General features: G+C 56.3%; 3 protein-coding genes across 3 annotated transcripts in view; 1 reads left to right on the forward strand and 2 right to left on the reverse strand.

The window, feature by feature from the left end:
- Positions 1-1923: 1923 nt before the first annotated feature.
- Positions 1924-12081, forward strand: POLR2I (RNA polymerase II subunit I). Its single transcript, XM_075915244.2, has 6 exons — positions 1924-2076; positions 3347-3401; positions 4640-4713; positions 6687-6761; positions 9821-9872; positions 11907-12081. Exons 1-6 carry the CDS (start codon positions 2018-2020, stop codon positions 11967-11969), a joined length of 378 nt encoding a protein of 125 aa, XP_075771359.1. The 5' UTR covers positions 1924-2017; the 3' UTR covers positions 11970-12081.
- A 1331-nt stretch (positions 12082-13412) lies between these two features.
- On the reverse strand, positions 13413-16857 carry OVOL3 (ovo like zinc finger 3). Its single transcript, XM_089769937.1, has 3 exons — positions 16591-16857; positions 15168-15351; positions 13413-14570 (listed from the first exon to the last, which is right to left on the reverse strand). Exons 1-3 carry the CDS (start codon positions 16840-16842, stop codon positions 14281-14283), a joined length of 726 nt encoding a protein of 241 aa, XP_089626063.1. The 5' UTR covers positions 16843-16857; the 3' UTR covers positions 13413-14280.
- Positions 16858-21756: 4899 nt separating this feature from the next.
- WDR62 (WD repeat domain 62) overlaps positions 21757-25285 on the reverse strand; it is a 52592-nt gene continuing 49063 nt past the window's right edge. The window contains exons 29-30 of the mRNA XM_075915151.2: positions 24514-24599; positions 21757-22407 (exon numbers count right to left, since the gene is read on the reverse strand). Coding sequence (XP_075771266.2) covers positions 22147-22407; positions 24514-24599 — 347 coding nt within the window. The 3' untranslated portion in view covers positions 21757-22146. The remainder of the gene's footprint in view (positions 22408-24513; positions 24600-25285) is intronic.

Below are 25285 nucleotides of genomic sequence, written 5' to 3' on the forward strand. Positions count from 1 at the left end.
CACCCACTTTCCAATCTCTCTCTATAACCACCCACATGTTTATCGGTCTCATACCACCCAAGGTACCTAATCTATCTATCTGCATAGCCACCCAAACTACCTAATCTACATAGCCTCCCAAGCTATGTAATCTGTCTATCTGCATAATCACCCGAGCTATCTAATCTATCTATCTATAAATACCTGAGTGGATGCACAATTTGGCTACATCTAGACTGCAAGCCTCTTTCAAAAACGAGCGTCTAGACTACAACCAGTACTTTCGATAAAGCAACCTGCTTTTTCGAAAGAGAGCACCCAGGCAGTCTGGATGCTCTCTTTTGAAAAAGCACAGTTTGCACTACATAGTGCCTTTTTTTCGAAGGAGCACTTTTGAAAAAAGGCGTTCTTCCTCGTAAAACGAGGTTTTCTGTGGTCGAAAAAACTGCCGCATTCTTTCGATTTACTTTCGAAAGAACATGGCAGCAGTCTAGATGCAGGGGAAGTTTTTTCGAAAAAACCCTGTAGTCTAGACACACCCATTGTAACCGCGTCAGTAGGCTTAAAAATGAGCTGCAGATTTCCACACAGACATCCGCAGAGTTGCAGGGCTCCATCTACGTACCCCAGATCCATTCACTCATTTACCCATCATGTATCTAACCTCATACCCACCCACCACACTATCTAATCTATCAACCATCATACCCCCCATCATCTCTCTATTGCTGTACCCACCCACCCAGAGATCTATGTATCCACCCCTATACTGACACACCATCCATTTACCCCCATACCCACATGCATCATCTACCCACCTACCCCTAGTCCTACTCACCCGGCCTTTATCTGTGTTAGGCACTTCTCTGGGGCCCAAATAAGCCCCTTAGGGTCTGGAATGTATTTACCAGCCCAAGCCTTTGGGAGACAGGGGAGCAAATTAGCTTTCCACGAGGCTCTGCCCCCACTCACCTTGGAGTCCCAGGCTACTTATTTAGGTGCCTAAATATAGATGCTGGAAACTCACTGCAAGCCCTTTAGTCTGAGAATCTTGCCTGGAGCCAGGTGAGTGACTCAGCCTCCTCCTGGACAGCGAGGCATCCTCCCAGCTGCCTGCCCAGTTCCACCGCTCAGCCTGGCTTGGCCTCTTCGGAAGTCTTGGCAAAGCTCAGGGGTTGGACGCGTTGGCTCCTGCCCCGGCAAAGCCGTGCGTAGAAAGCGAGGACACGCGAGTCAGAAGGGAAAGGGAATCGTGGGTGGAGAAAGCCTCACTCAACAGAGCACAGAGCGAGGTGGCCGTGTGGGACCTCGGACCAGGCTCCTGTCTGAGCTGTTTTGTGTCGTTAGCTAAGGGCTGGGCCCCTCACTGAGATTCCATTTGTCTGCTGAGCACCCATGTCCCCTCGGGTTACATTCTGTGAATGGGTCCAGCTTCCCGAGGAGCTGGGTGGCTTTGTGTCCCTCCCCTCCTCTCAGCATTAATCCCCCTCTGCCAGCATTGGGTCCCCGCCACAGCGGGGTTTCATATTGGCCTCCAGGTCATTGCTAACAAATACTTTCAAGAATTCGTTCTTGAGAGGCTTTTCCGATCCCCAGTGGCCAATCCCTGCTTCCCTCATCATGAGCTAGCTCACTATTGCATCACCGGGTGATGACATCACACTGGGACAATCACATTGTGGATGTGATGACATCACACTGGGGTGGTGACATCACAGCGGTGACAACATCACGGCAGTGATGACTTCACACTGCGACGTGGCATCCCAGTGCTGATGTCAGAGCCACACAGGCATCATCACTTGGGCGATGACCTCACCAGGCAGCCTGACCAGCTGATGACATCACTGGCCGGCACAGGCACGGCGCCATGCAGCTGGGGGAAGCCCCAAGCTCAGGCCACAACCGCCTTCGAGCCTCTCTTGTCCCCGCCGGCGGCCCGTAGCGGAGCGGCTGTGCTGCGCCTGCGCAAAGGCGACAAGGCCCAGCCGGAACGGGTGGTGAGCATGCGCAGTGCGCGGCCTGAGGCGCGGTTGCCATGGAGGCGGATGGGACCTACGAGCCGGGCTTCGTGGGGATCCGCTTCTGCCAGGAGTGGTGAGCGCGGGGGCGGGGCTGTTCCCCCCCCCGGACCCAGCCTCCTGCCACAGCCCCCCCCACGTCTCTTCTCGCCCCCCCCCCAGCCCGGCCCCCGCGACCCCCCCGCCGCCCTCCCCTGGGCCCAGCCCCCCCCCCGCCGCCCTCCCCTGGGCCCGGCCCCCCCCCCCCACGTCTCTTCTCGCCCCCCCCCCGCCGCCCTCCCCTGGGCCCGGTCCCCCCCCCCACGTCTCTTCTCGCCCCCCCCCCCGCCCCCGCCCCTCCCCTGGGCCCAGCCCCCCCCCACGTCTCTTCTCGCCCCCCCCCGCCGCCCTCCCCTGGGCCCAGCCCCCCCCCACGTCTCTTCTCGCCCCCCCCCCCGCCGCCCTCCCCTGGGCCCAGCCCCCCCCCCCCACGTCTCTTCTCACCCCCCCGCCGCCCTCCCCTGGGCCCAGCCCCCCCCTTTCCCTCGCAGGGTCTCGGCTGCGCCTCCAGGTTACTTGTAACCCCCCCCCGGGTCCCGGACCCCCCCCCCGACCTTGTCCCCCCGTCTCCTTTGAGCCCCCCCAATGAGCTCCCCTCCAGGGTCCTCGCCTCCTGGGCCCCCCCCCGCCCGCCCCCCCATCTCCCGCAGGCGCCCGGGCCCCCTCTGGTCGCTCCCCGCTCAGGCGGGAGCTCAGCACCTCGGGGGAGGTGGCAGGGGCCAGGTGCAGGGCCTGGTCCAGGAGCATTCCGGGCTTGCTTTCTCCCTGAGCCGAAGGAGGGTTTTGCCCTTGTGGCTGGGAGCAAGAGACCCGCCGAGGTAACTTGGTTCCTTGACTCTGCGGTGACCTGCTCCTAGTGTGCCAGGCCCTGTGATCACCTACCTGAGTGTCAGGTATCGCAGGGGTAGCCGTGTTAATATGAATCTGCATAAACAACGAGAAGTCCTGTGGCATCTTATAGACTAACAGATTTATTGGAGCATCAGCTTTCATGGACAAAGACCCCCTGCAACTGACGAAGTGGGTCTGTGCTTATGCTCCAATAAATCTGTTAGTCTATAAGGTGCCACAGGACTTCTCATTGTTTAAACCTGAGTGTGTGTAGCCTGGTAAGAGAATCAATAGAAACAAGCCAGGGTGCACTGTCCTACAACCCACAAGGCACCCTACAATAACAAACCCATATTGTAGCTGCAGTAAAAATAGGGAGGGGATTTTTGCCTCCCAGGGCCTAATATAAAAAACTAGGGAAATCTATCATCTGCAGGGACTTCTCTCCTTATTGCTGTCCTTTGTATCTGTAATAGCAACAACATGCTGTACCCCAAGGAAGACAAGGAAAACAGAATCCTGCTCTATGCGGTAAGTTTCAAATGACCAAGGCCAAATTCAGCCCTGCTCTGAGCTCATTGACTGTAGCAGAGTTGACCCAATTTCAGACTGACTCAGCTGTTAGCCTCCTCTCCCTTTCAATAAACTGAGGCAAAGGCTGATCTTGGCTTGTCTTAGCTGCTCGGTGGGGGGAACCACTTTAAAAGATCCCAGGGTTTAACGTCAGACGCACTCATGGGGTTTGTTGTCAGCTGGAGCATGCTATGGGAATGAATCCCATGCTTCCCTTCCAGGACTGAGCATATAAGGGTTAATTGGGGCTCATTAAACAACTATCAGGAAATGGTATATATTTGGGGAGATGTTTTTTCTGATTCTTACTGGCTCTTCCTCTTCATTTTACAATTCCCTGCCCCCTTTTCCTTCTGGCTGAGGATAGCTTTCCCCTCTGATATGGGTATCCAGCTATCACAGCAGTGGGTGTGTTAGGAGTAGCCAGATAGGTAGTGAACCTCATGCTGTCAACAGCAACACTAGATTGAGGCATTATGCTCTTTGTTCTTCTGTCCCAGCGTCTGTCTGTGCAGGAATAAGGAATCAAACTAGGACACTCCCTTCTCCACATAGGTGTGAGCTAAAATGCCATGCTTTCTGTTTTGCCGCAGTTTCAGGGTTACATTTAAAATAGAAGTTTAACTAGAGATTTCCTGTCACCACGGATATATTGTCATTGTTCTCCTGGGCTCTTCCCCAGTCTTTAGCCCCAACTTTCCCTTATCATCTATGCAGAAAAACCTCTGACCTAGGTCTGGAAATGTGTTTAGTCCAGGCTAACTGGCCTGGCTGGAGAGGGGATGCTAGAGCTGGGCTCTGCTTTCACTTGGGTTGGAACCTGCTGATAGTCTTCCAGTGCCCTTCCCATAATTCTCCTGTGAAGGACACACTGGTTCTCCTGCAGTTCATGCAATTGACTAGGAAAGAATCCAAGAGCATCCCAGCGTGATGAACCCTGGGGTCTGTCCCAGACACACACTGGTGACTGCAGACACCGTGAGGACCCAGAACGTGGGTAGCTTGTGGCTTGCTTGCCCTGAGCTAGGTCAAGTATAGTGCTCTGGGCTAACAGTGCTGTGAAGACCTAGCCCTGGATTTCTTGTGTGAGGAGGTTTTATTAGCGAGACTGAACGTATTGTACTAAGGTAGCAACTTCTACTTGGAAATCCCCATCCTAGGGTGCATTTTATTTCTCTCTCTCTTTCCCTCCCCAGTGTCGAAACTGTGATTACCAGCAGGAAGCTGACAACAGTTGCATCTATGTCAATAAGATCACGCATGAAGTGGAGTGAGTATGAGAGAACCTATATTAACTGGTGCTGAACAAAGTCTGGGGCAATTCTGAGCTGCTGCTGACTCTCCCTTCCTCCCCACCTATTACCAAATAGCTTTGACTAAACACACCTCTCGTGGGAGAGTGTGGTATAGTGATCACAGCTGAGGCTGGCACTGTAACCGGGGCTAGTAGGCCTATCCCAGTTGTAGGCATAACCGGGACAGTGAATAAAGGTTTATAAAATGTGCTAATTTATAACAAATGTTAACAAGAAAAGATGTAAAAGGAAGACAGACTAATGAGTTTATTAATCTGCCTTATTAATACGGTGTAAGAATTGTGTTATGATTACTCCTGGTAAACCAAGGAAGCATGGGACTGAAAATTAATGGGCTAAATGATAAAGGGTGTTCTCACCTTCAGTCTTGGCTTTGGGAGTGAGCGTGGGGTAGTTGTTAGAAATGAGGCTGGGAGCTATTCGTGGCTCTGGGTGCGAGTGCGGTCTGACAGTTAGAGCCGGGGAAGGAGTGTCAGGACTCTTGGATTCTCTCTAGAGTCGCCATGCTGTGTAATGTTAGGCTGGTCCCTTCACCTCTTAATTCAGGTTTTCTCCCTGTATTAAATGGGGGCAGCCCCATCTGTCAGCGGATCTGTGGAGAAGCACTCGGAGATCCCCGAGTGAAAGGGATCAAAGCTGTGCCTCGTTATTTATCAAAGGGGGAAAGGTCAGTTCAGAAAACAAGCTACAGGCCAGATCCCAGGGGTGGAAAACCAGCTTTCTTGGGAGAGACTCAAGCAGCCGTTCTAGCCTGTCCAAGAGATGGTTAAGAGGTAGTCTGTTCTGAGAGTCCCTACGTAGGGAAGAGATTTCTGATGCAGTGTGAGGGAGGTAGCAGTATCCTGGACAAACCTTCTGGAATGCCGATAAACACTAGTGAATTATGTTTAAGACCTGTGAGGTGTGTTGTGTTAAAAATGCAGTTGTCTGTCACGTGGAGACTGGCAGTAGCTGTGGGGATGCTAATGTCATTCCTGCGGTTAGCAGGGCTTTGAAGCCAGCCCCCGCAGAGGTGCGCATACACTAGTTCAGCCTGGATTCTGCATGGGTCAACAGACAAAGGATTTGGGGGTAAATAGCCTTGTTTTAAATGGGGGGGGGGGATCTTCCTGGTCCATGGGGAGCTCTTGTTGTTAGGGAGGGGCTGGAAGGACGTAGCTTAGAGAGCACTGGGTGTTACTTCTGAGCTGAGGTTGTTAGTCGTTAGTTCTGAGTTGTTACTGCAAAAGAGATCCCTTTTGCAGCTTTGAAGCAGTCCCAGGCCAGAATCCATGGCACATACGGATAGGAGGTTGCTGGTCTGCTTGTTACTGTGTTGGTTCTTGTGTAGTTGTTATGTTTTCTCTGTAGTGCTTTCACCTTGTGACTACACAAGGCTTCCTTAGGAAGTGCTGTGTGGGTCACTTAAACACCTGGCACTTGCACCGTTCTCAGTTTCTGCAGGAAGCAAGCAGGCCTGGCTGTCTGCGGAAGGTAGGGGGACGGTGGGGATGTGCTGGGCTTGGAAATACCCTGCACAGGAGGGGGAGATACCAAGAAAAGCAATGTCCAGGAACCTGCGAGTTGGTGCCACGCTGTGGAGGGGGATATAGGTGCAATTGCCCTTAAAGGGGACAGAGAGCTCTTATAACAGCACCCAATGACTGGCGACTGAAGCTAGACAAAATCAGACTAGAAATAAAATGCATATTTTGTAAGGAAGGTAATTAACCATTGGGACAACTAGCCTAAGGCCCAGGTGGATTTGCATCACTTAGAGCCTTTAAGTCAGGCCTGCATGTCTTTCCTGTACGCTTGCTGTAGTGCAGCCGGAAGGTGTGGTCTTGACCCAGGACCCATGGGTGGAGCAGGATGATTATCATGCACCTGGCTGCCCTTACGACAGCGCCTCAGTCTGATTCTTAGAACAGGTCTGTTTTCATTGCAGCGAGTTGACACAAATCATCGCCGACGTTTCCCAGGACCCAACTTTGCCCCGGACAGAGGATCACCCGTGTCAGAAGTGAGTGTTAACCCTTCAGAGCCTGCAGACGTTTCTAGCCATTAAGTGCTTGGGAAGCTTCCCCTCTGTGACATTAGTTGGTTCGTTCTGACGCGCAGATTTCCAAGAGTCTGAAGGTAAACTAGCACAGTCACTGATCGGGAAGCCTCTAGCTTCTGTCCTGCCCGTTCTCCAAGGCCAACCTCCAAGGAGGAGCCCAGCCACAGCAGGCTCCAGTGTGCAGATCAGCAGGGAGGGATGGCCACTCCGTACAGCTAGGGGTGCGCTTTCTCAGATGAAACGTTAGCTACAGAGCCTCCCTTCCTGTGATCATTGAAGGGCCCTAGGAACTAGTAGCTTGTGGCTCCAGGAGGGATGTGAAGGGTTAAATGGTGAGGCCTAGAGCAGTCCCCACCTGTCCCAGGCAGAGGGCTGCTCCAGCCCCACAGAGCCCACTATAGGCAGGGGCTGCTCTACCCATCTGGAGTAGCCCCTGTCCATGGCAGGCCCGACCCGGGTGACGCGCTACAGGTAGGGGCTGCTCCAACCAGAGCAGCTTTTGTCCGTGGGCGGGAGGGGGGGGACCACTCCAGCCCCACTGGGCTGCAGCAGTCTCTCCCCGATCCCCCCTTTAATTGGTTAACTGGTTAAACAATGTTTAACTAGTTAATCAATTAAATGGGATTTTACATCCCTAGTGTCCAAATGTCAGTAAGAGCCTCAACCTCCCTGCCCCATTTTAATAGCAGGGGGGATTATTTGAATGCGCGCACGCACACACGCACACGCGCACACACACACCCTCCCTTCCTCCCCTCTTAGCTGCTCCCTTAGCAGAGGTGGTTTACACACAGCGCTCTCGCCCCGCTCTCGCACCGTGGCCACACTTCCGGTTCAAAGTGCTGCCGCTGTTCAGTGTAGACACAGCCTGTTGCCTGGACTCCCTCCAGCCATTCTCCTCTGGATCCTGCCCCTTCCAGTTTTCCTAAATCCCCTGCCGGGGCCTGCATATCTGCCCTGCAGCCTGAGCCCTGGAAGCCTAGTTCAGGCCAGCCCGGTGCGTCCCTCTGCTGTGGAGTTTCTTTAGTGACAGTCCATTGGCCGCACTCGCCCACAGGCTGACCCCATGTGCAAGTGTTTCCCTGCCCGGGGTCTCCCCGGGAGACGCTGCGATCACTGGATTAGTGTTTTCCCAGGCTGTAAATGGGGGTCTTTCATGAGTCCTCACCGCCCAGGCAGGCAGCTAGATAACAGCGCTTGCTGAGACAAACCGGTTTCTCTCCTGGTGCGGAGCCCCAGGCTGCCGACCTCCGCAGGGAATGTGCATGTAGACACCCAGGCCTGGCGTTGGTACCTGCGCTTTGCAGCGATTGTGGATGCGGGTGAGAGAGGGGCCTTTAGCTGTGCCTTGGTGGCTCTCTTGGGTGACCCCTGTGACCCTCACGCCCTTGAATTCAATTACATTAGTGCCGGGTTAGCCCACTTGCAGGCTAAGTAGCTTGGGGCAGGACCTGTCTGCCGCTCAGTCTGAACAGCACCTGGCACCGCGGGCCCGATCTCACCTGGGCTTTAGGCACAGCTGCAATAATCCCAGTTAGTGAAAACATCGCGTGTTCAGCCACAAGACTCAGAGGCTTGGCTGGCTCTTCCCAAGCAGCACCCCGGTGCCGGCTGTCCTGCACTATGGGCACAAGGCTCAGAAAAAAGGACCTGGGAATTAGTGGATGGAAAACTGGAGATGAGTCAACAGGGCGCCATTGTAGCTAAGAAGGCAAATGTCATATTAGGGGGCATTAGGAGGAGCATTGCCAGCAGCTCCAAGAGAATTGATTATTCCTCTTTATTCAGCTTTGGTGAGGCCACATCCGGAATATTGTGTCCAGTTCTGGGCCCCTCACTATAGAAAGGACGTGGACACATTGGAGAGGGTCCAGCGGGGGGCAACCAAAATGATTAGGGGGCTGGAGCACATGACCTATGAGGAGAGACTGAGGGATCTGGGTCTGTTTAGTCTGTGGAAGAGAAGAGTGAGGGGGGATTTGATAGCAGCCTTCAACTTCCTGAAGGGAGATTCCAAAGAGGCTGGAGAGAGGCTGTTCTCAGTAGTGACAGATGCAGAACAAGGAGCAATGATTCAAGTTACAATGGGGAAGGTTGAGGTTGGATATTAGAAAACTCTTTCCCTAGGAGGGTGGGGAAGCCCTGGGCTGGGTTCCCTAGGGAGGGGGTGGAATCTCTTTCCCTAGAGGTGTTTAAGTCTCGGCTTGACAAAGCCCCAGCCAGGTTGATTGAGTTGGGGTTGGTCCTGCCTTGGGCAGGGGGCTGGACTTGATGACCTCCTGAGGTCTCTTCCAGCTCTATGATTCTATGAACGGCTTGGTCTGCAGCCAGGCAGGGCTCCGGGCAGTGCCTGCTCCCTGAGCACGCTGTCACCAGGGCAAGTGGCTTCCCCAGCTCGGAGCTCCTCAGGGCTGGCCTCGGAGCAGTCAGCCTCCGAGTCCACTCCGGCAGGGTGGCTGGGGAAGCCAGAGGGCCCTGCATCAGCAGCGGCTCAGCCAGTGTGCAGAAGGGGAGGCGGGTTAGTCGACAGGGGCGCAGCATAGAACAGAGCTTGTTAGCACAGAACACGGGAACCTTCAGTAAAGCCCATCTTGGGGGGGGGGGGAGGCAGGCAGCCCAGAGCCATGACTCTGGCCTTCCCCCGAGCCCACAGCCAGCCAAGACTGACCCACTTCCCGCTGCCTGGCCCCGATGCTCTTGTTGCACCTCCCCTGACCTTTCTCTCCGTCTTTTTCTCATCTGAATCCAGAATCATCTGGTAACATCCCCCTTCTAGTCACAGCCTCCCCCTGGGGCTCAGGTTACAAAGGGCTGGCTATAGCTCACGTCCAGGCAGCTGCGGCAGCCCCTGCAAAACCTAGACAGCGGTGCAGCACCCAGGGAAACTGAGGCACACTCCGTATACCTGCAGCACAGACTCACGTCGGCTCATACAAAAGAAGGGAAAATCCCCACGTTGTCACTCCAGCCCTGCGAGCTGACGTCCTGTCTGATGCGACGCTGGCTTCTCTCCTTTGCAGGTGCGGACACAAAGAAGCGGTGTTCTTCCAGTCTCACAGCGCAAGGGCTGAGGTGAGGGGTCTGCTTCCCGGCGCAGTGACGTAGTCCACACTGAGGGTCTGATTTCCATGCACTTCCCTGTCGTGGGCCCCCGGGGCAGGGTTTCAAAGCACCAACAGGAGCCGGCGGCTGGGCGTTGGAGCTGGATGGGCTAGGCTGCGTCCCAGGGAGGGATGGGTTAGTCTGGTTGTGGGCACCTTGTCACCAGCTGCCCTTCGCATGAGGAAGCCTTAGTCTGTGCCTGCTGGGGCCCAGCTTCCCCCCACGCTCCCAGGCCGACGCAGACCCTACTGTGGGTCTGCAGGTTAACAGACACTGCAGCCTGCGCTATCCAACCCACTGGTGCTGGTGGAATTCCCAGCTCCTCCCCCCAGTACAGTGCAGCGTGTCAGTGACCCCACAGCGCTAGATCTGCCTCTCGAACGCAAGAGCAAGTTTATTTACGCAGAGCAGCATCAAGGGATAGAGAAAAGGACCCATGAGACATCCTACAGCCACAGCTTCACCAAGAACGCTCACCGGGAACCCTCCCCGTGTGTCACAGCCAGGTTGGCGGCTCTTCGGCGAACAAGCCTGCGTCCCTCCGCGGTGGAGTTCGTCTTTAGTGACCGTTCATTGGCCGCCCTCGCCCACAGGCTGACCCTGTATTGCAAGTGTTGCCCTGCCTGGCGCCTGCTCGAGTAGCATGTTCCCAGACTATAAACGGGGGCTCAGCATGAGCCACACAGTCATCACCGCCCAGGCAGACAGCTACATAACGGCTCTTGCTGGGACAAACCGGTTTCTCTCCTGGTGCAGAGCCCCAAGCTGCCGACCTCAGCGGGGAATATGCATGTAGACACCCAGCCCTGGGCCTGGCGTTGGTACCTGCGCTTTGCAGTGATTAGGGACACTGGTGAGAGAGAGGCCTTAGCTGCGCCTTGGTGAGCTAGGAAGGTCCCCAGGGGACCCCTGTAATCCTCACGCACTTGAATACAATTACACGTATCCAGCTGGGCCCGAAGAACAGGCAGAGCAGGGGGGGCTATCCTGGGAAATGGTGACAAATAGCTTTGCGGGCCCAGGGGGAATGAGCTGAACAGGCGCTCCCAGTGGGACAGATGCTGTGGCCAGGAGGGCTAATGCTGCCTTTGGGGTGCATAAATGGGACGCTGGAGTCGGAGTGGAGAGCGCGGTGTTGGGCCTGCAGGCGCCCGCAATTCGAGAAGGTTGGTGATGAACTGGAGGGGGCGAGAGAGATGCCACAGGAAGGGTCAGAGAACCTGCCCGATCGCTAGGCTGCAGCTGCTGAGTGTCACTGGGCGCTCGGTCTGTTTAGCCTAAGGAGGAGACGGTGAAGGGTGATGTGAGCTCCGTCCGTGGGGACAAATAACGGGCCCTCCAGCAAGGCAGAGCCAGGCATCACCGTCAGACTCAGAGCCAGGTGGGCAGGCCGCAAATGGTGCTTAATGTGTCTCGCTGCAGTTCGTGTTAATCGCTGTGCTTTAATTAACCAGTCAAGATGCTTTTACTATTATTAACCAATTGTAGCTGATACAGTAACTGTGGGACTAATACGTTAAGTACAGTCCCGGCCTGCTGTCCCACTAGGACTCTGCAGCACAGTCGGAAACAGAACAATGAATTCACACGCTGGGGGCTCTTTTGAGTCCGTTGATCGCGAATTTCATTCCTGCCGCCCTGAGTGTTGCTGGGCTAACGTGTCTGTGGCTGAAGGTGAAGCAAGAGCTGCTCAGGCTGGGAACAGGGCATCCCTTGAACAGCACAAGGGCCATGGCAGCGGCAGCGCCGTCGATGTTTGAATCCTGCTGGGCCATGTGGCTATGATTCCTGGTGTGGGAGGAGTTAACGCAGTCCCCTTGCCTGGGCCAGCCCGAGGTCACTAGATCACAGAGGGTCCAGCCGGAGGTCACTAGATCACAGAGGGTCCAGCCGGAGGTCACTAGATCACAGAGGGTCCAGCTGGCTGGCCTCGGAGTCCAGGGATCCCTGCGCCCTCCGCTAGCCGGCAGCCGGAGGGTCACGCTCACATTCTCTGTTCTCTAGGATGCCATGAGGCTGTATTACGTGTGCACCGCCCCCCACTGTGGCCACCGCTGGACTGAATGAAGGGGCTGTTTGAGAGCTGACATCACCAGGACCACACAGGCTGTTCCCTGCCGCGCTGGGGTCATTTCATCGCTGTATGTTTGTGAATAAAAAGGTTCCATTTTTTTAATCACGCCCGCGTGTGCATCTGTGAAATTGAGCCAGCTGGAGCTCGTGTCTTCACAACAGGGGCCTGCCTCTGGGATACTGATCCTAGGCTGATGAGCAGCCCCTAACGCAATGCAGGTACGGGCTTTCGGAAGTGAGGGGAACGCGCCGTAATTCCCGCGCAGGCAGCCGTATCCGCCAGCTTTGATCCAGCTCGCACACATGGAACAGCCACCTGCGTGGTGTCTTGGCCAGAAGCCCGGGCATGTACTCGGGGGGCTACCAGGCCCCACTTCCACCATGACATGCCCGTTTCAGTGCACTGGCTGGGTCAGAGCTCCCATGGGTTTGTCGGAGCAGGGAATGACACCGTGGCTGTGTCTACACTTGCGCCTTCTTGCGTGAGAAATATGCAAATGAGGCTAAGCGTGGAACCCCTCTTGCGCAATGCCCCTATGCCGATTATTTTCGGGAAGAACGGCATTGCGTAAAAGGGGTTTCTTGCGCAAGAAGGGGCAGTGCAGACAGCTCCTTCTGGCGCAAGAGCCTCTTCTGCAAAAATGATGGCTCATTAGGTATGCAAATCTTAGCCTCATTTGCATATTTCTCAGGCAAGAAGCCATGTAGACATAGCCTTTCAGCATAGCCCCACCTAACTCAGGTGGGAGGGCTCAAAGAATAGGGCTAAACTCAGGACCTGAAAAGAGCTCCAGGCCCCTGGGGGAGAAACACAGCGCCATAAAATCAGAAAAAAGTCACGGCCCGGTCCCCGGAATACGGCACCAGGGCCTGAAAAGCTGAAGTGTCCAGGATGGGCTCTCGGCCTCGCCCCGGCCCCTCAGATCAGCTGGGGAAGCTTTTGTCTGGGTGAAGGGTTGTGTTGCTCCCAAGAGCGACCCTTGCGGCTGGCCCCAGACCCCCATTCATGTGGCTTTGGGGGAGGTAGGAGCAGTGGGGTCTGGGGTGGGTTGTCGTGGCCCCCACACCCTGTAAGGATGGCCCTGGCTCCCACCACCCAGCTCTTGCTCCTGATTAGGGACCAGCATGAAGCCCTGCAGCAGGAAGTCGAGCCCTTGGCTCTGGTTTTAGAGAACACTCAGCCTGTGTTGCAGGGAGGCCAGCCCACAGCGGGAGGCTGCAGCGCAGGGAGGCCAGGGCGCCTGTGCAAGGACTGGCAAACAGGCCGCGTAGCAGAGGATCAAGCTCACAGCTCGCAGGCCAGCAGCACCTGAGCAGTTCTGCAGTCCAGCCAGCGCCCAGCAGCTGGCCCACGAGTGTGTGCTCCTGTCCTTCCCCCAGCCCAGGCTCTGCCCTGCCCCTCCCCACCCCCGTGCACCCTTCCCTCAAGCCCACTGGACACGCTGCCAGGCAGATGCTGGCAGGGCAGAGCAGGCTGCAGTGTCACTCTGCTTCTCTGCAGCTGCCGGCCCCGGGGTCCCACTGGCTCACCCGCGCATGGGGGATTGTCCTGTTCATACGGCAGTCAGGGAAAGTGCCATGGGGCCTCCCACAGCACCCAGGGCAGCCGTGTGACGGTGCGGTAGCTGGGAGGCCTCTGCTCACAGCGCCCCCAGACCACAGGGACGAGCTGGCAGCCGCAGGAGGCTAGCGGCTAGAAGCTGCTTTAGCTCAGCTGTGCTGCAGTAGGAAGGGCCAGAGGACATGCGAGGTGGGGGGGGGGGAGGTAGCATGGAGGACCAGGAAATGGGGGAATGCAGGGAAACTGAGCCCCTCCCCGGAAGCCCTGCCAGCGGGGTGCCCACTGGCCCTGGTCCTACAGGTAAATGGGAGTTGAGGCCCCTGACGGACAGGGAGAGGCCCACGGCGCACAAGCAGGAGACCTGCCCTGGGAACAGAAATCAGGTAACTGGGGACTTGTTGGTCGCACCAGGGGCCAACACCAGTGGAGGCCTGGAAGCTGGCGCTTGCCACACGTAGAGGAGAGCGGTGCAGGTTTCACTCCCTCCCCGCAGGGAGCGAGTCAGGCCCTGTGCGCGGTGATGACGCCTTCAGGCTCAGGCTGGCAGGGACGACTGTTTTTCTAAGCTCTCCAAACAGGAACCAGCTCCGGGCAGAGCCAGGGTTCCCCACCGGCCGGAGAGGCTGAGCACAGGGCCCCCGTCTAGCCTTCCGCTCGTGAATCGCTGGAAATGCCCCTCTTGGCCCCAGAAGGGCTGGGCTGCCAGGAACAAGCCGGCCTCGCCCCGCGGCGCCGGGCCCAGCCTCAGGCATAGTAGGCGCGGGGGTAGAGGAGGACGCGGAGGGCGGCGGGGCCCGGTGGGCGGAGGCGCGTGCGCAGCAGGGCGCTGGCGGGGTGCAGCCGCCGCAGGTGGGCGTGGTACTCCTCGCCGGCGGCGCAGGCGAAGCCGCACTCCTCGCACACGAAGAGCTTGGCGCGCCGCTCGCGGTAGCCGTAGCTCTGCTGCAGCCCGTGCAGCTTGCGGAGGTGGGACTCCAGGGAGCAGCGCTGCGTGAAGGCCTTGGCGCAGACGTGGCAGCGGTAGGGCCGGATGCCTGCAGGGAGGGGGCAGTCACACCTGAGAGGTCAGGGCCTGGTGGGGCCCTCAGCAAGGCAGGGGGCAGAGAGACGCAGGAGCCCGAGTCCCCTGCCTAAGTCCCTGCTTTGGACCTCGGCCCAGTCCCGTCTACACACCAAGATCTGCCTGGGCTGGTGCTTTAACCCTGGACTCACTGGGGATCTAACCTGCCCCCTGGGCCATGTGGACACAGGCTGTTTACCTGGGTGCTGATCACAAGAACTGGGGAGGAGGGGGGGGACTGTAGCACCCCCAGGCTCCTGGCCTCTGTCCTGCTTCAGCCGGGAACAGAGGAATAAACGGCTAAGGGGGCTGGATTTCAGCCCCCCCGCCCCTTAAAATGTTCCCACAGCACGGTCCTCCAATGCTTTCCCACAATGCCCCTGGGGCTGCCTTTTCCTGCCATTCCAGCTAACTCCCCTCACCTGCCCTGGGGGTCCAGGTCACACACGCAGGCAGGGGGAGGGGGGGGGTCTGAGTATCAGGGACCTGGCTCTGGGGGGAATGGGGGGGGGGTGAGCCAAAGAGCCCGCCCCTTGGATCGCCTGCGCCCCGAGAGCAGCCCCGGCCTCACCGGTGTGCGTCCGCGTGTGCCGCTTGAGGTCGAAGGTGTCGTTGAAGCCCTTGGCGCAGAACTGGCAGACGTGCCGCTTCACCGCGCTGTGGCACTTGAGGTGGCGGGTCAGCATGCGCTGCAGGGGGAAGGCCTTGCTGCACACGGGGCAGGGGAAGTCGCCGGGTCCCGAGGGGCCTTTCCCCTGCCAAGGGATGGAGCAAGGGATGGACCAGCCATGCTCCCGAGCTGCTGAGCCAGGCAGCTGAGCAGTGTCGCTTGGCAGCTTAGAAATCTGGGTGCCCTCTGTGTCCCTTCCCTCCCCCGGCCAGGGCCCTAGGTGCCCCCAAACCTCAGTGTTTCTCCTTATCCTCCGTGTTCCACTCCTCAGAGCTGAGAAGAGAACCCAGGCATCCTGACTCCCAGCCCCCAACCCTAACCACTAGTCTCCCCTCCTCTCAGCCAACCCCTTAGACATCCCAGCTGGAGACAAAGCCCCGAGTCCTGACTCCAGGGCTGTCCTTAGGATGCGTGGGGCCCGACGCAGGACTATTAAATGGGTGCCCTCGTGCCCATCAGCAGCCGGGAGGGGATGACCCGGGAAGGGACGACGGTTTTTGAGCTGTGATTGTTTGTAATCGTCAGCAACACACAAACGAAATCGTTGTAAAGCCGATTTTAAACTCAGGCCCTGTTGACTGGCCCGGTAACTTCAGGACCTGACCATCTGGACCTAGGGGTGGCCAATGCCTCTTGAATGGCTTCCTGGCCCTCGAATGGCTCAGTCACAGGTTGGCTGTGCTGCTAAGAGCTCCCAGGCTGTGTCACTTGTAAGTGACCTAGGTGCGCTCTGGAGGAAGCAGAGCCACAGAGCAGGGACAGGAAGAGGCGGGTAGGTGGACTTTAGGACCCAGCGGTGCCCCAAATTTTCAGGTGCCCTACAGTGCTGACCCCCAGCCTCCCCCCTCTTACCCACTAGACCCCACTCACCTGTGGGAGCCAGGAACAGAGTCCAGGAGTCCAGATCCCTCTTCATCTGCTCAAACCCCATCCCCAGAGCTAAGCATAGAACCCAGGAGTCCGGACTCCCAGTCCCCCCTCCCATCCAATCACGGGCTAGCGCCCTGCTCCCCCCCCTCCCCATCAGGAACAGAACCCAGGAGTTCGGACTCCCCGTCCCCCCTCCCGTCCAATCACTGGCTGGCGCCCTGCTCACCCCCCCCCATCAGGAACAGAACCCAGGAGTTCGGACTCCCCGTCCCCCTCCCGTCCAATCACTGGCTGGCGCCCTGCTCACCCCCCCCCCCCCCCCCCCATCAGGAACAGAACCCAGGAGTTCGGACTCCCCGTCCCCCTCCCGTCCAATCACTGGCTAGCGCCCTGCTCACCCCCCTCCATCAGGAACAGAACCCAGGAGCCCTGCCCGGACCCCCATCCCCTTTACCTTTGCTCGCAGGTCTTCCGTGGCAGGATCAGGGGGCGGCAGGTTTGCGCTGGCCTTGGGGGAGCTCTTCCGACTTGGTCCGTCCCAGGGACGCGTCTTGTCTTCCAGCAGCGCCCCCGAGGCGGAGGGGCCCACGTGCAGGCTGCCGTCTGGAGGTCGAAACACACAGCCTGGGACTTGCCCCAAGCCGGGTGGGAATCCGACTCTTAGGCAGGCCAGGTGGGGGAATCGGGGGGAGGCCTGCTGGGCCATTGGGGGGGGAAAGAGGCTTCCTGCTGCCTCGCCTCAGGGCTGTGATCACACCCGGCAAAGGGGCAGAGGGCGAGGCCGCTCTGCGCCCGCACATCGAGACAGCCAGGCCCCGCAGTACCACGACTGGGACACTGTGGCCCTTACACGGGAGGGAGTTGGATGGCCCAGGCTGGGACAAATCTTCCCTCATGGCCAGTGGTTTGAATCCAGCCCAAGGCTGGCTGGGCCCCGCACAGGCTGGCTGGGGGTCCTGCTGGGAGGTCACAGAAGCCAGCGCTGTTGTCCCTGCCTGGCCAGGGAGACGGTTCCCTTCCGCCCCAGAGAGACCACGCAGGTGCGTGGAGGTTTAGCATAGAACATCAGGGCTGTGAATCCAGCTCCTTTCCCCCGCGTGGTGGCCCGGGTCCTAGAGTAACTGGAATCCACCTCGGCTCCGCCTAGGGTAATAAACTAGGCACCTACCTGGGATATAGGCGTCGCCCCGGAGCTGGTCCGAGAGCTCTCCCCAGTCCTGGGACCCCAGCACGGCTGCTCGGCGCCTTTTCACCAGGAAAGCCTTTGGCATGGCGCATGCAACGACAGGCTCAGCCAGGCGAGGTCTCAGCAGCCCCGTGGACCGTTCCAGCACCCCTCCAGCCCGCTCTGATGTCCCTGGGTGACACCCCAGGGCCAGGCGGAACAGGGATGCCAGGGAGTAAGAACTGGGAACACTTTCGGTACCGGCAGCAGCAACGCGGGGCCTTGGGATGGAGAAGCGGCCGAAGAGCGCCAGGCCTCTTCAAAGAGCCATGGAGGCTGCGTGCTCCCCCCTGGGAGGCACCGTCTTCATTTTACCAGTAGAGAAACTGAGGCAGCGACGGGCATTGGACCCAGGCTCCGCTAGACCCCACCCTTCCGTGCAGAACAAAAGAACAAAGCCAGCAGCGTCTAATACCAAGACATGCTGTTTCCCTGCCACAGGGCACTTCCCTACATGACCCCCCCCTTTGAATGGGCATGCCTCAGTTTCCCCAGGTGTGACTGTGGCTACAGCGCAGCAGGATTAGACGTGAAAACTCGCTGGCTACCAGAATGATGCCCAGAGCACTAGGCCTACACAGCTGGCCAAAGAAACAGACCCAGCAGCACCCTCTCCGAGAAGCCGCCACTTACCCGCCAGCCCAGCAGGACAGGGTGAGCGTGCAGGCGTTTATATAGACGCTGAGGCAGCGAGGATTTGAATTGCCCGAGTGGGCCAGGAACACGCCGCCTCGTTCTTTGCATGCGCCGCGCTCTTCGCTGCCAACAAAATAAAACCTTCCATCCTCTTCATGCAAATCTACAGCGCCGGCCCCAGGCAGGATCGCTGACGGTTACCTGGCCTTGGGCAGCAGGCTCCGAGGGAAAGCGGGTTCAAACTGCGTGGGTGATGGAGAGGCCTCATGAACAGCACATCGAAGGGACCCGCCTGACTCTACAGCCTTTGAGCGCTTTGCAGTACTCAGTGACGTTCCCCTCACACCCGCCTTGCAAAGCGCGGCAGGGCGGCTCTGGTGCAGATGCAGAACAGAGGCAAAGGCCCAGTTTCTCCAAGGTACGGGAAATCCATACAAGTCAGGCATCCGAAAACCGGGAAGGGTCTAGGCCCAGGTCACACAGGGAGCCTGTGGCAGAGCAGAGAAACTGAGGCACAGAGCGGGGAACTGACTCGGTCGAGCTAACAGGACCCAAGAGTTCACACTCCCACTCGTTTGCCAACCACTAGACCCCACTCCTCTCCCAGAGCTGGGGATAGAATCAAGGGGTCCTGGCTCCCAGCCCCCCTGCTCTAACCACTAGACCCTCCTACTCCTCTCCCAGAGCTGGGGATAGAATCGAGGGGTCCTGGCTCCCAGCCCCCCCATCTCTAACCACTAGACCCCACTCCTCTCCCAGAGCTGGGGATAGAATCAAGGGGTCCTGGCTCCCAGCCCCCCTGCTCTAACCACTAGACCCTCCTACTCCTCTCCCAGAGCTGGGGATAGAATCCAGGGGTCCTGGCTCCCAGCCCCCCCATCTCTAACCACTAGACCCCACTCCTCTCCCAGAGCTGGGGATAGAATCAAGGGGTCCTGGCTCCCAGCCCCCCTGCTCTAACCACTAGACCCTCCTACTCCTCTCCCAGAGCTGGGGATAGAATCCAGGGGTCCTGGCTCCCAGCCCCCCCCATCTCTAACCACTAGACCCCACTCCTCTCCCAGAGCTGGGGATAGAATCAAGGGGTCCTGGCTCCCAGCCCCCCTGCTCTAACCACTAGACCCTCCTACTCCTCTCCCAGAGCTGGGGATAGAATCCAGGGGTCCTGGCTCCCAGCCCCCCCATCTCTAACCACTAGACCCCACTCCTCTCCCAGAGCTGGGGATAGAATCCAGGGGTCCTGGCTCCCAGCCCCCCCATCTCTAACCACTAGACCCCACACCTCTTCCAGAGCTGGCAATAGTACCCAGGAGTCCCAGCACCCAGACTCCTGGCTCTATGCACCACACCCCACCCTCTCTCACCAAGGAAAGAAACAGCCGAGGCTGGTGCCCATAAGCACCGCTCCTCAACTTACACCCCTCCTCTGGTTTGTTTCCTTCCAGCCCGTCTAGAGTCCGTGGCAGGTGCTAGTCATGTCTGGAGAAATCCGTTTCCTGCTCAGACCACTTGGGACAGCTGGGAACTGAGACGGGGCCTCCCTGCCGACACACGAATCAGTGACTCCAACCCCGCCCGGGCGGCCCTGGTAACAGTCAGGGTTCCAAGCCACCCACCCAGATCTTCCCCGCACCGCAGCAGCTGATTCACATCCTGGCTTGTGTGGACAAGCCCTTTGTTTGTAGAGCAAGCAGGGCCTCCCTCGGTTTGGACAGAGCCGTGAGATGAGCTCTAGGACCATAACCAGAGGCAGGATCCCTGGGTTCCACAGGGGCTCAGACGAGACGATCATTTTGGCCCCTTCTGCCTTGGAAGGTGCTTCCAGGAGTTCCCGTCAGAACTATTCGATTTGCAGGAGAGACGCCAAGACAAAAGATCACCCTAGTCAGCCTCAGCCGGCCAGGAACACACCAGCTGGAGGTCTCTCTTGGGAGGTTTGTTAGTCAAATAAAGGGCAAATCCATAAAAATCAAACTGCTGGCAAAGCTGTCCATGGAAACAGGTTTATTCAAATCAAAGCACCAAGCAAAACCGTGGCAGAGGGCTATGAAAATGTGGGTCTGTTTAAAAGAGATTTATTTCCTTTGATATCAATCGGAGACCGGCCAGAGGAGCAGGCAATGAGTGTTGGCTGGTGAACCCAGGAAGCTAACAGATCCCAGCCAGGCTACACTCTGGGCAGTGGAATAAGAACATGGTTTAGTTCTAATAGAAATTTCATCTGTAGATTCATAAAATATTATGCAGAGGAGAAAACTCAGGCACAGGGCTGGGGAGAGGGGAGAGACCTTCCTAAGGATCAAGAGGCAGAGTCAGGAGTATAATTCGGTTTCCCAATTATCCACTAGACCGTACTACCTCCCAGCAAAGGAGTTGTTCCGTACAGCAGCGATGGGCAACCGAGGCTAGTGACTCTTCTTCCTCTCAGTGGGCCGCAAGGTTGCTGGGACCAAGACGAGCTCCTGGGACAGGCTAGTTTTTCTCCCTGCGCACCGAGAATTCGCAGGGGGTGCAGACGGAACCGTGGCAACGCTCCGACTGGACTCTCAATGCGGCGTGCAATCAGCGTGCACCTCGCCGGGATGTTAGTGTGGAATCGAACAGTCGTGTAACCGCAAGAAATCTTAGCCGTTCTACGACGATTCGATAACGCTCCAGCCCCACTCCCAGGGATATTAAAGACAAGTCGACAATCTGAGAAGCATCCAATATCTGCTGACCCCGGGCTCCATGGCTTTGAAATGCACAAAAGCCCCTGCTGGGGACTCTGGTGCCTTTCAAAGCAGGCACCTGTGTGCAACCCAGAGTCGGCAGGACTTCCCGCTGGCCCCGGGCTGTATGCGGAGTTCAGCATTGCTCCATCAATCAGCAGGACAAGTGGCACTTTGACCCTTATCCTCGGTGCCAGGTGCCCCAGAGGGAGGGAACAGAACAGGGAACCGTCAAGAAATCCCTCCCATAATCCATTTAGCCTAACAGAGGCTAGGAACACCATGCCTACCCACCGAGGCCCATGAGTATTGATGGACCTACCCTCTGTGAATTCATCCAGCTCTTTTTTTGAACCCAATTAACATTCTGTCTTCACAACGTCCTCTGGATTGCACACGGAGCTCTATACTTCAGCCCTGGCTGCCCAAGACCCCTTTGGATCCCACAGCCAGGGTAAGGGTCAAAGCGCCACTTGTCCTGCTGACGGATGGAGCATGGGCAGTGACTGGTCATGGCTACTCTAACCTCTCTTGCAGAAGCTTTGGGAAATGTATGGTCTTAACTCTGCCACTGACCCGCTATGCAGCTTTAGACAAGTCATTGCCTTTCTGTGCCTCAGTTTCCCCCTCTAAAATGAAGCTACTTTTGGTGTTCTAGATGACTGGCGGTCTCGCCCTATCACCGTGCCTCAGTTTCCCTGTCAAATGGGGACAATGATCCTGACCTCTAAAGCGCTGGCGATCTGTGGGGGAAGGAAAAGCACAATAGGCAATCCTTATGCTTCTGGGCAGTCTTCCGCTGAGCTTCCAGGCTTAACTTAGGCTGGATTTGAACCAGCCAGGTAGAGGTAAAGGGTCAATTTTGCCATTAGGGTTCTTCCAATGCCCTCAAGCTACCAGGGCTGTTTCCCCAAAGCCGACACGTATAACAGACCAATACGCTGTGATGTGAGTCACAGGGAAATGTCAGGCATGAGTCAGAGGAGATATTCTAATCATGGCCCCTTTAAAACGTATTCAATGTATGAAGCGATGGGAGACGCAGTCCTTCAAGTACAAACACATTTATTTTAAAGACATCTTGAAAGGGCAGGGGTCTAAAAACAGAAATACTATTGCCAAAGCAACTTAAAATACAGATCCAAACGTATCGGCGGCAGCTCAGCCCTCTCTAACAGTCCGAGTGTTTTCTTCTAAAACAGCCCTTGTTCGGCTACTGCTCAGGACTGTTTGCTGAGGTCATGAAAAGACAATTTACACACACACACAAACCCAAGACCAACTAAATAAACCAAACCAGTGCCGAAGACAACAGTTAAAACACATCGACCTAAAAGGTCTGACTCCGCAGGAGTCGCACGGGGGCCCAGAACAGCGTTGTGGTCTTTCCGGCTCTGCATTGCCATAAAACATGCCCTTGACTCTTCTCCCTGGTGGGTCATTCTGGTTTAACACAGTCATCAAGTTTTTTCTGGACCATTCTCACCAGTGATTCTGAGTAATGTTTCAAGAGATAGAGCGTCTCGTTGTCATGCAGGGACTTGAGCTGAGGGGATGGACTGTCCGTAGCTGTTGCGACATCAGCATTGTTCTTGACAGCTCTGGAGTCCAGTTCAGTTTTCATCCAGCTGAAAGCGTTGGCAAGCATGGTTTTTACCTGGAGAAGTTCCTCCTCTGTGGATTCTTTGTGCGAGGTCAGCTATGGAGAGAGCGCAGTAAGGAATCGGACAGCGTACTTACGAAAAGACTAAGAGCTGAGTAAGCTATTTGAATTCTGGTCAGACCAGTGGCCACCGGTTCAGTGCATTTCAGGATCAGTTTCGTCATTAAGATCGTTATGATCTTCCGTTTTCTGCTGTATTGAATTTTAGTTTTAAAGGATCCCAAAGAGCTAGCCAAGCTGGTATGCAAATTAGGGATGATCTTTAAACTAGGGATGATCTAGATGGTGCTTGGTCCTGCCACGAGGACAGGGGCACTGGACTTGATCTCGAGGTTCCTTCCAGTTCTAGAATTCTACGGTTCTCTACCACATGGGTGTGCACAGCCCCAGCGCCTAGAAAACACTTCAGGCCTACTGCTGCCTCTGCTACCCTTGGGGACTTGTGCAAGTCAAAACCTTTGTACCTCAGTTTCCCCTCACACACAAACTGCGGTTTAAGTGTTCCATGTTAGTCTGCATCTCAACCTTGGGGGCAGAGTTCACAGTGTCTTCTGTTATCAGGTCCCCCCTCAGCCTCCTTTTCTCAAGACTCAGGCTGGGTCTGCACTGGGAAGGGTTGGCGACAAAAGGGCTGTCGACATGCAAAAGCGAAAACTGATCAAACCGGTTTTTCTGCCTCCCATTGTCGACATTTCACATTGCTAGCTCCGCTGTCAACAGATAGAGCAAAGCATTGTGGGTAAGTATCCCACAGTGCAGTCCTGTGGGAAGGCAGAGCTGATCCCTGCGCTTCTTGGGATTCTCGCCAAGTTCTCCCAGAGCCTCTTCAGCTGCCGGGAGCAGCGGCATGAGCAGCTCCGAGTCTCCGTGCTGAGGGACATCAGAGCAGCACAGCCGTCTCTCCAGCGTCCCCCTGCAGCAGCCGCCTGCCGGCTGCTGGGTTCCTAGCAGGGCAGAACAGGAGCTTCTAATGATTTGCTCTTTGTTTGTTCCCCAAAGGGAGCAGCTCACTCAGCTCTCAGACACTTCCCAGAGCTTCGAAAGGGGAGGGGTAGCAGAGATCACAAAACACTGGGCGCAGCCATCAGGGCAGGCATGGTGGGACCCTGGCGGAAGCCAGTTCTCCAGACAAAACAAACAATAGAATCCACACTGGGTCTTTATTGACAACAAAGGGAAGGGGAAAGAAAAAATTCTCCCCCAGGGCTGGAAGTTTTTTTGTTGCCAAAACTGGACGTTTCCCTGCTGGGACAAAAGTCACATTGTGGTGTAAACACTCTCACTGGTTTGCCACCCAAAGGCAGGTTTTGGCAACAAAACATGCCAGTGTAGACACAGCCTTAGGCCATATGTCTAAGGGAGAGGGGATTTGGGTGGCCATTTCAGGGTGTGTCAGTCGCAGAGCAAGAGTCTGGTTCACTCTGACTCCTGCTAACGCGAGAGCTGGAAGAGACGCTGCGTTCGCCTCTCTGTCTCTCTCTCCAAGATAAGAGTGGAATGCTGACCTCAGTGAGAACCTTGAGATAAGACAGTGTCCGATGGGAACTGAGTGGGCAGGGAAGTAATTGTTTAATGTTATATGTAACAGAAAGGTATATATATTGGCTTTTAATTGTTTTGTATTTGAAGATCCGCTTATGCTGTCTTCCCTTGCAATATTGCTCGAATAAACTGCCTCTGGCAACTTGTTGCTTAAACACAATGCAGAGTGAAGGCTCGTTATCTTCCACAGCTCCATACAGGGACGATTTACAAGACAGAGTATCCCACATCTATTACAGAGTTGTATACCGTGCTCTGAAGCATCTGACATGGTCACTGTCAGAGAGAGGATGCAGGACTAAATGGACCCAGGACGGCCCACTCATATGACAATCAGTTATGGCAGGCCCAGTCTACATAAACCACATTGTAACGTCATGTGAGCAGGCTTGGCGGGAAGGAATTAAACCCACTACTTGACATGTTCCTCTAGTCTAGGCTAATCCGTGCATCGAGAAATAGTTTGCAGCCATTCTGAGGCTCATCACTGCAAGAGTTAACAGGCTCAGTAATTCCACCAACAGGTAGGGCTCCTAGCAAGCATGTTGGCACAACATCAGGTATTTTCAGTTTATTGCATTTCTTCATCCCACCCTGTACCTTGTCGTAAAGCTGCAGTGTCTCCTGGAATGCAGCACGCAGAGGCTGCAGGTTCGTTTCAAAGCTTTTCATGAGGATCTGGGTTTCTAAGAATAAAAAGATTTACTGGGGTTGGACATGCAGTTTCCACATCGGGAGCCTTCCTAGACAAACCTCAGCTGTGCTCTTCTATTATTGTAGCCAGCTACTTTCTTTCAATGACTGTGCAAACCTTCCCAAGAGGACTAGGATAAATATGAAGTCTCCTCTAATCCTTGCTGCCTATTAGTGACAAGTGTTTGGCTCTTCAAAGGCAAGTTAGAACCTTTCAATTCTCCTCACAAACCCAAAACGACGACATCAGAATCATCTCAGTCTAGTAACCCCAGCGGGGCGGCAGAATCTCTTTATTATTCCAGAAATTTTGGTGGTGCCCAGAATGTCCCCTCCCACACCTAAGCTCCCTCCTTCTCCCACCCGCCTTAGGCTCTGGGAGGGAATTTGGGTACTGGGTGCAGGCTCTGAGCGGGGGCAGAGGATTGTGGTGCGGGAGGGGGGGCAAGGTGCAGACTCTGGGCTGAGTGCAGACTCTGGGATGGGGTCTGGGGGCAGGATCCAGGGGGCTGCAGGCTCTGGGATGGAGTCTGGGGGCAGGATCCAGGGGACTGCAGGCTCTGGGATGGAGTCTGGGGCAGGAGAGGGTTGGGGGTGGGGTAGGGGGGTTACCTGGGGCATCCCCTCCAGCAGCGGCTCTTAGGTGGGGGGTTAGGGAGTCTCCATGTTCTGCTGCCCA

The sequence above is a fragment of the Pelodiscus sinensis genome, chromosome 18 (genome assembly GCF_052426305.1).
Source record: "Pelodiscus sinensis isolate ZL-2025 chromosome 18, ASM5242630v1, whole genome shotgun sequence".
NCBI lineage: Eukaryota > Metazoa > Chordata > Testudines > Trionychidae > Pelodiscus > Pelodiscus sinensis.

Bases quoted from the DNA above. Each gene is read 5' to 3' on its own strand.
- POLR2I (XM_075915244.2), top strand. From the start codon at position 2,018: ATGGAGGCGGATGGGACCTACGAGCCGGGCTTCGTGGGGATCCGCTTC. The intron at 2,077-3,346 runs GTGAGCGCGGGG...TATCTGTAATAG, and splicing joins ATCCGCTTCTGCCAGGAGTG to CAACAACATGCTGTACCCCA. The intron at 6,762-9,820 runs GTGAGTGTTAAC...TCTCCTTTGCAG, and splicing joins GAGGATCACCCGTGTCAGAA to GTGCGGACACAAAGAAGCGG.
- OVOL3 (XM_089769937.1), bottom strand. From the start codon at position 16,842: ATGGCCCAGCAGGCCTCCCCCCGATTCCCCCACCTGGCCTGCCTAAGA. The intron at 15,352-16,590 runs GTAAAGGGGATG...ATCCCTTGGCAG, and splicing joins CGGAAGACCTGCGAGCAAAG to GGGAAAGGCCCCTCGGGACC. The intron at 14,571-15,167 runs GTGAGGCCGGGG...CCCTCCCTGCAG, and splicing joins GCACACGCGGACGCACACCG to GCATCCGGCCCTACCGCTGC.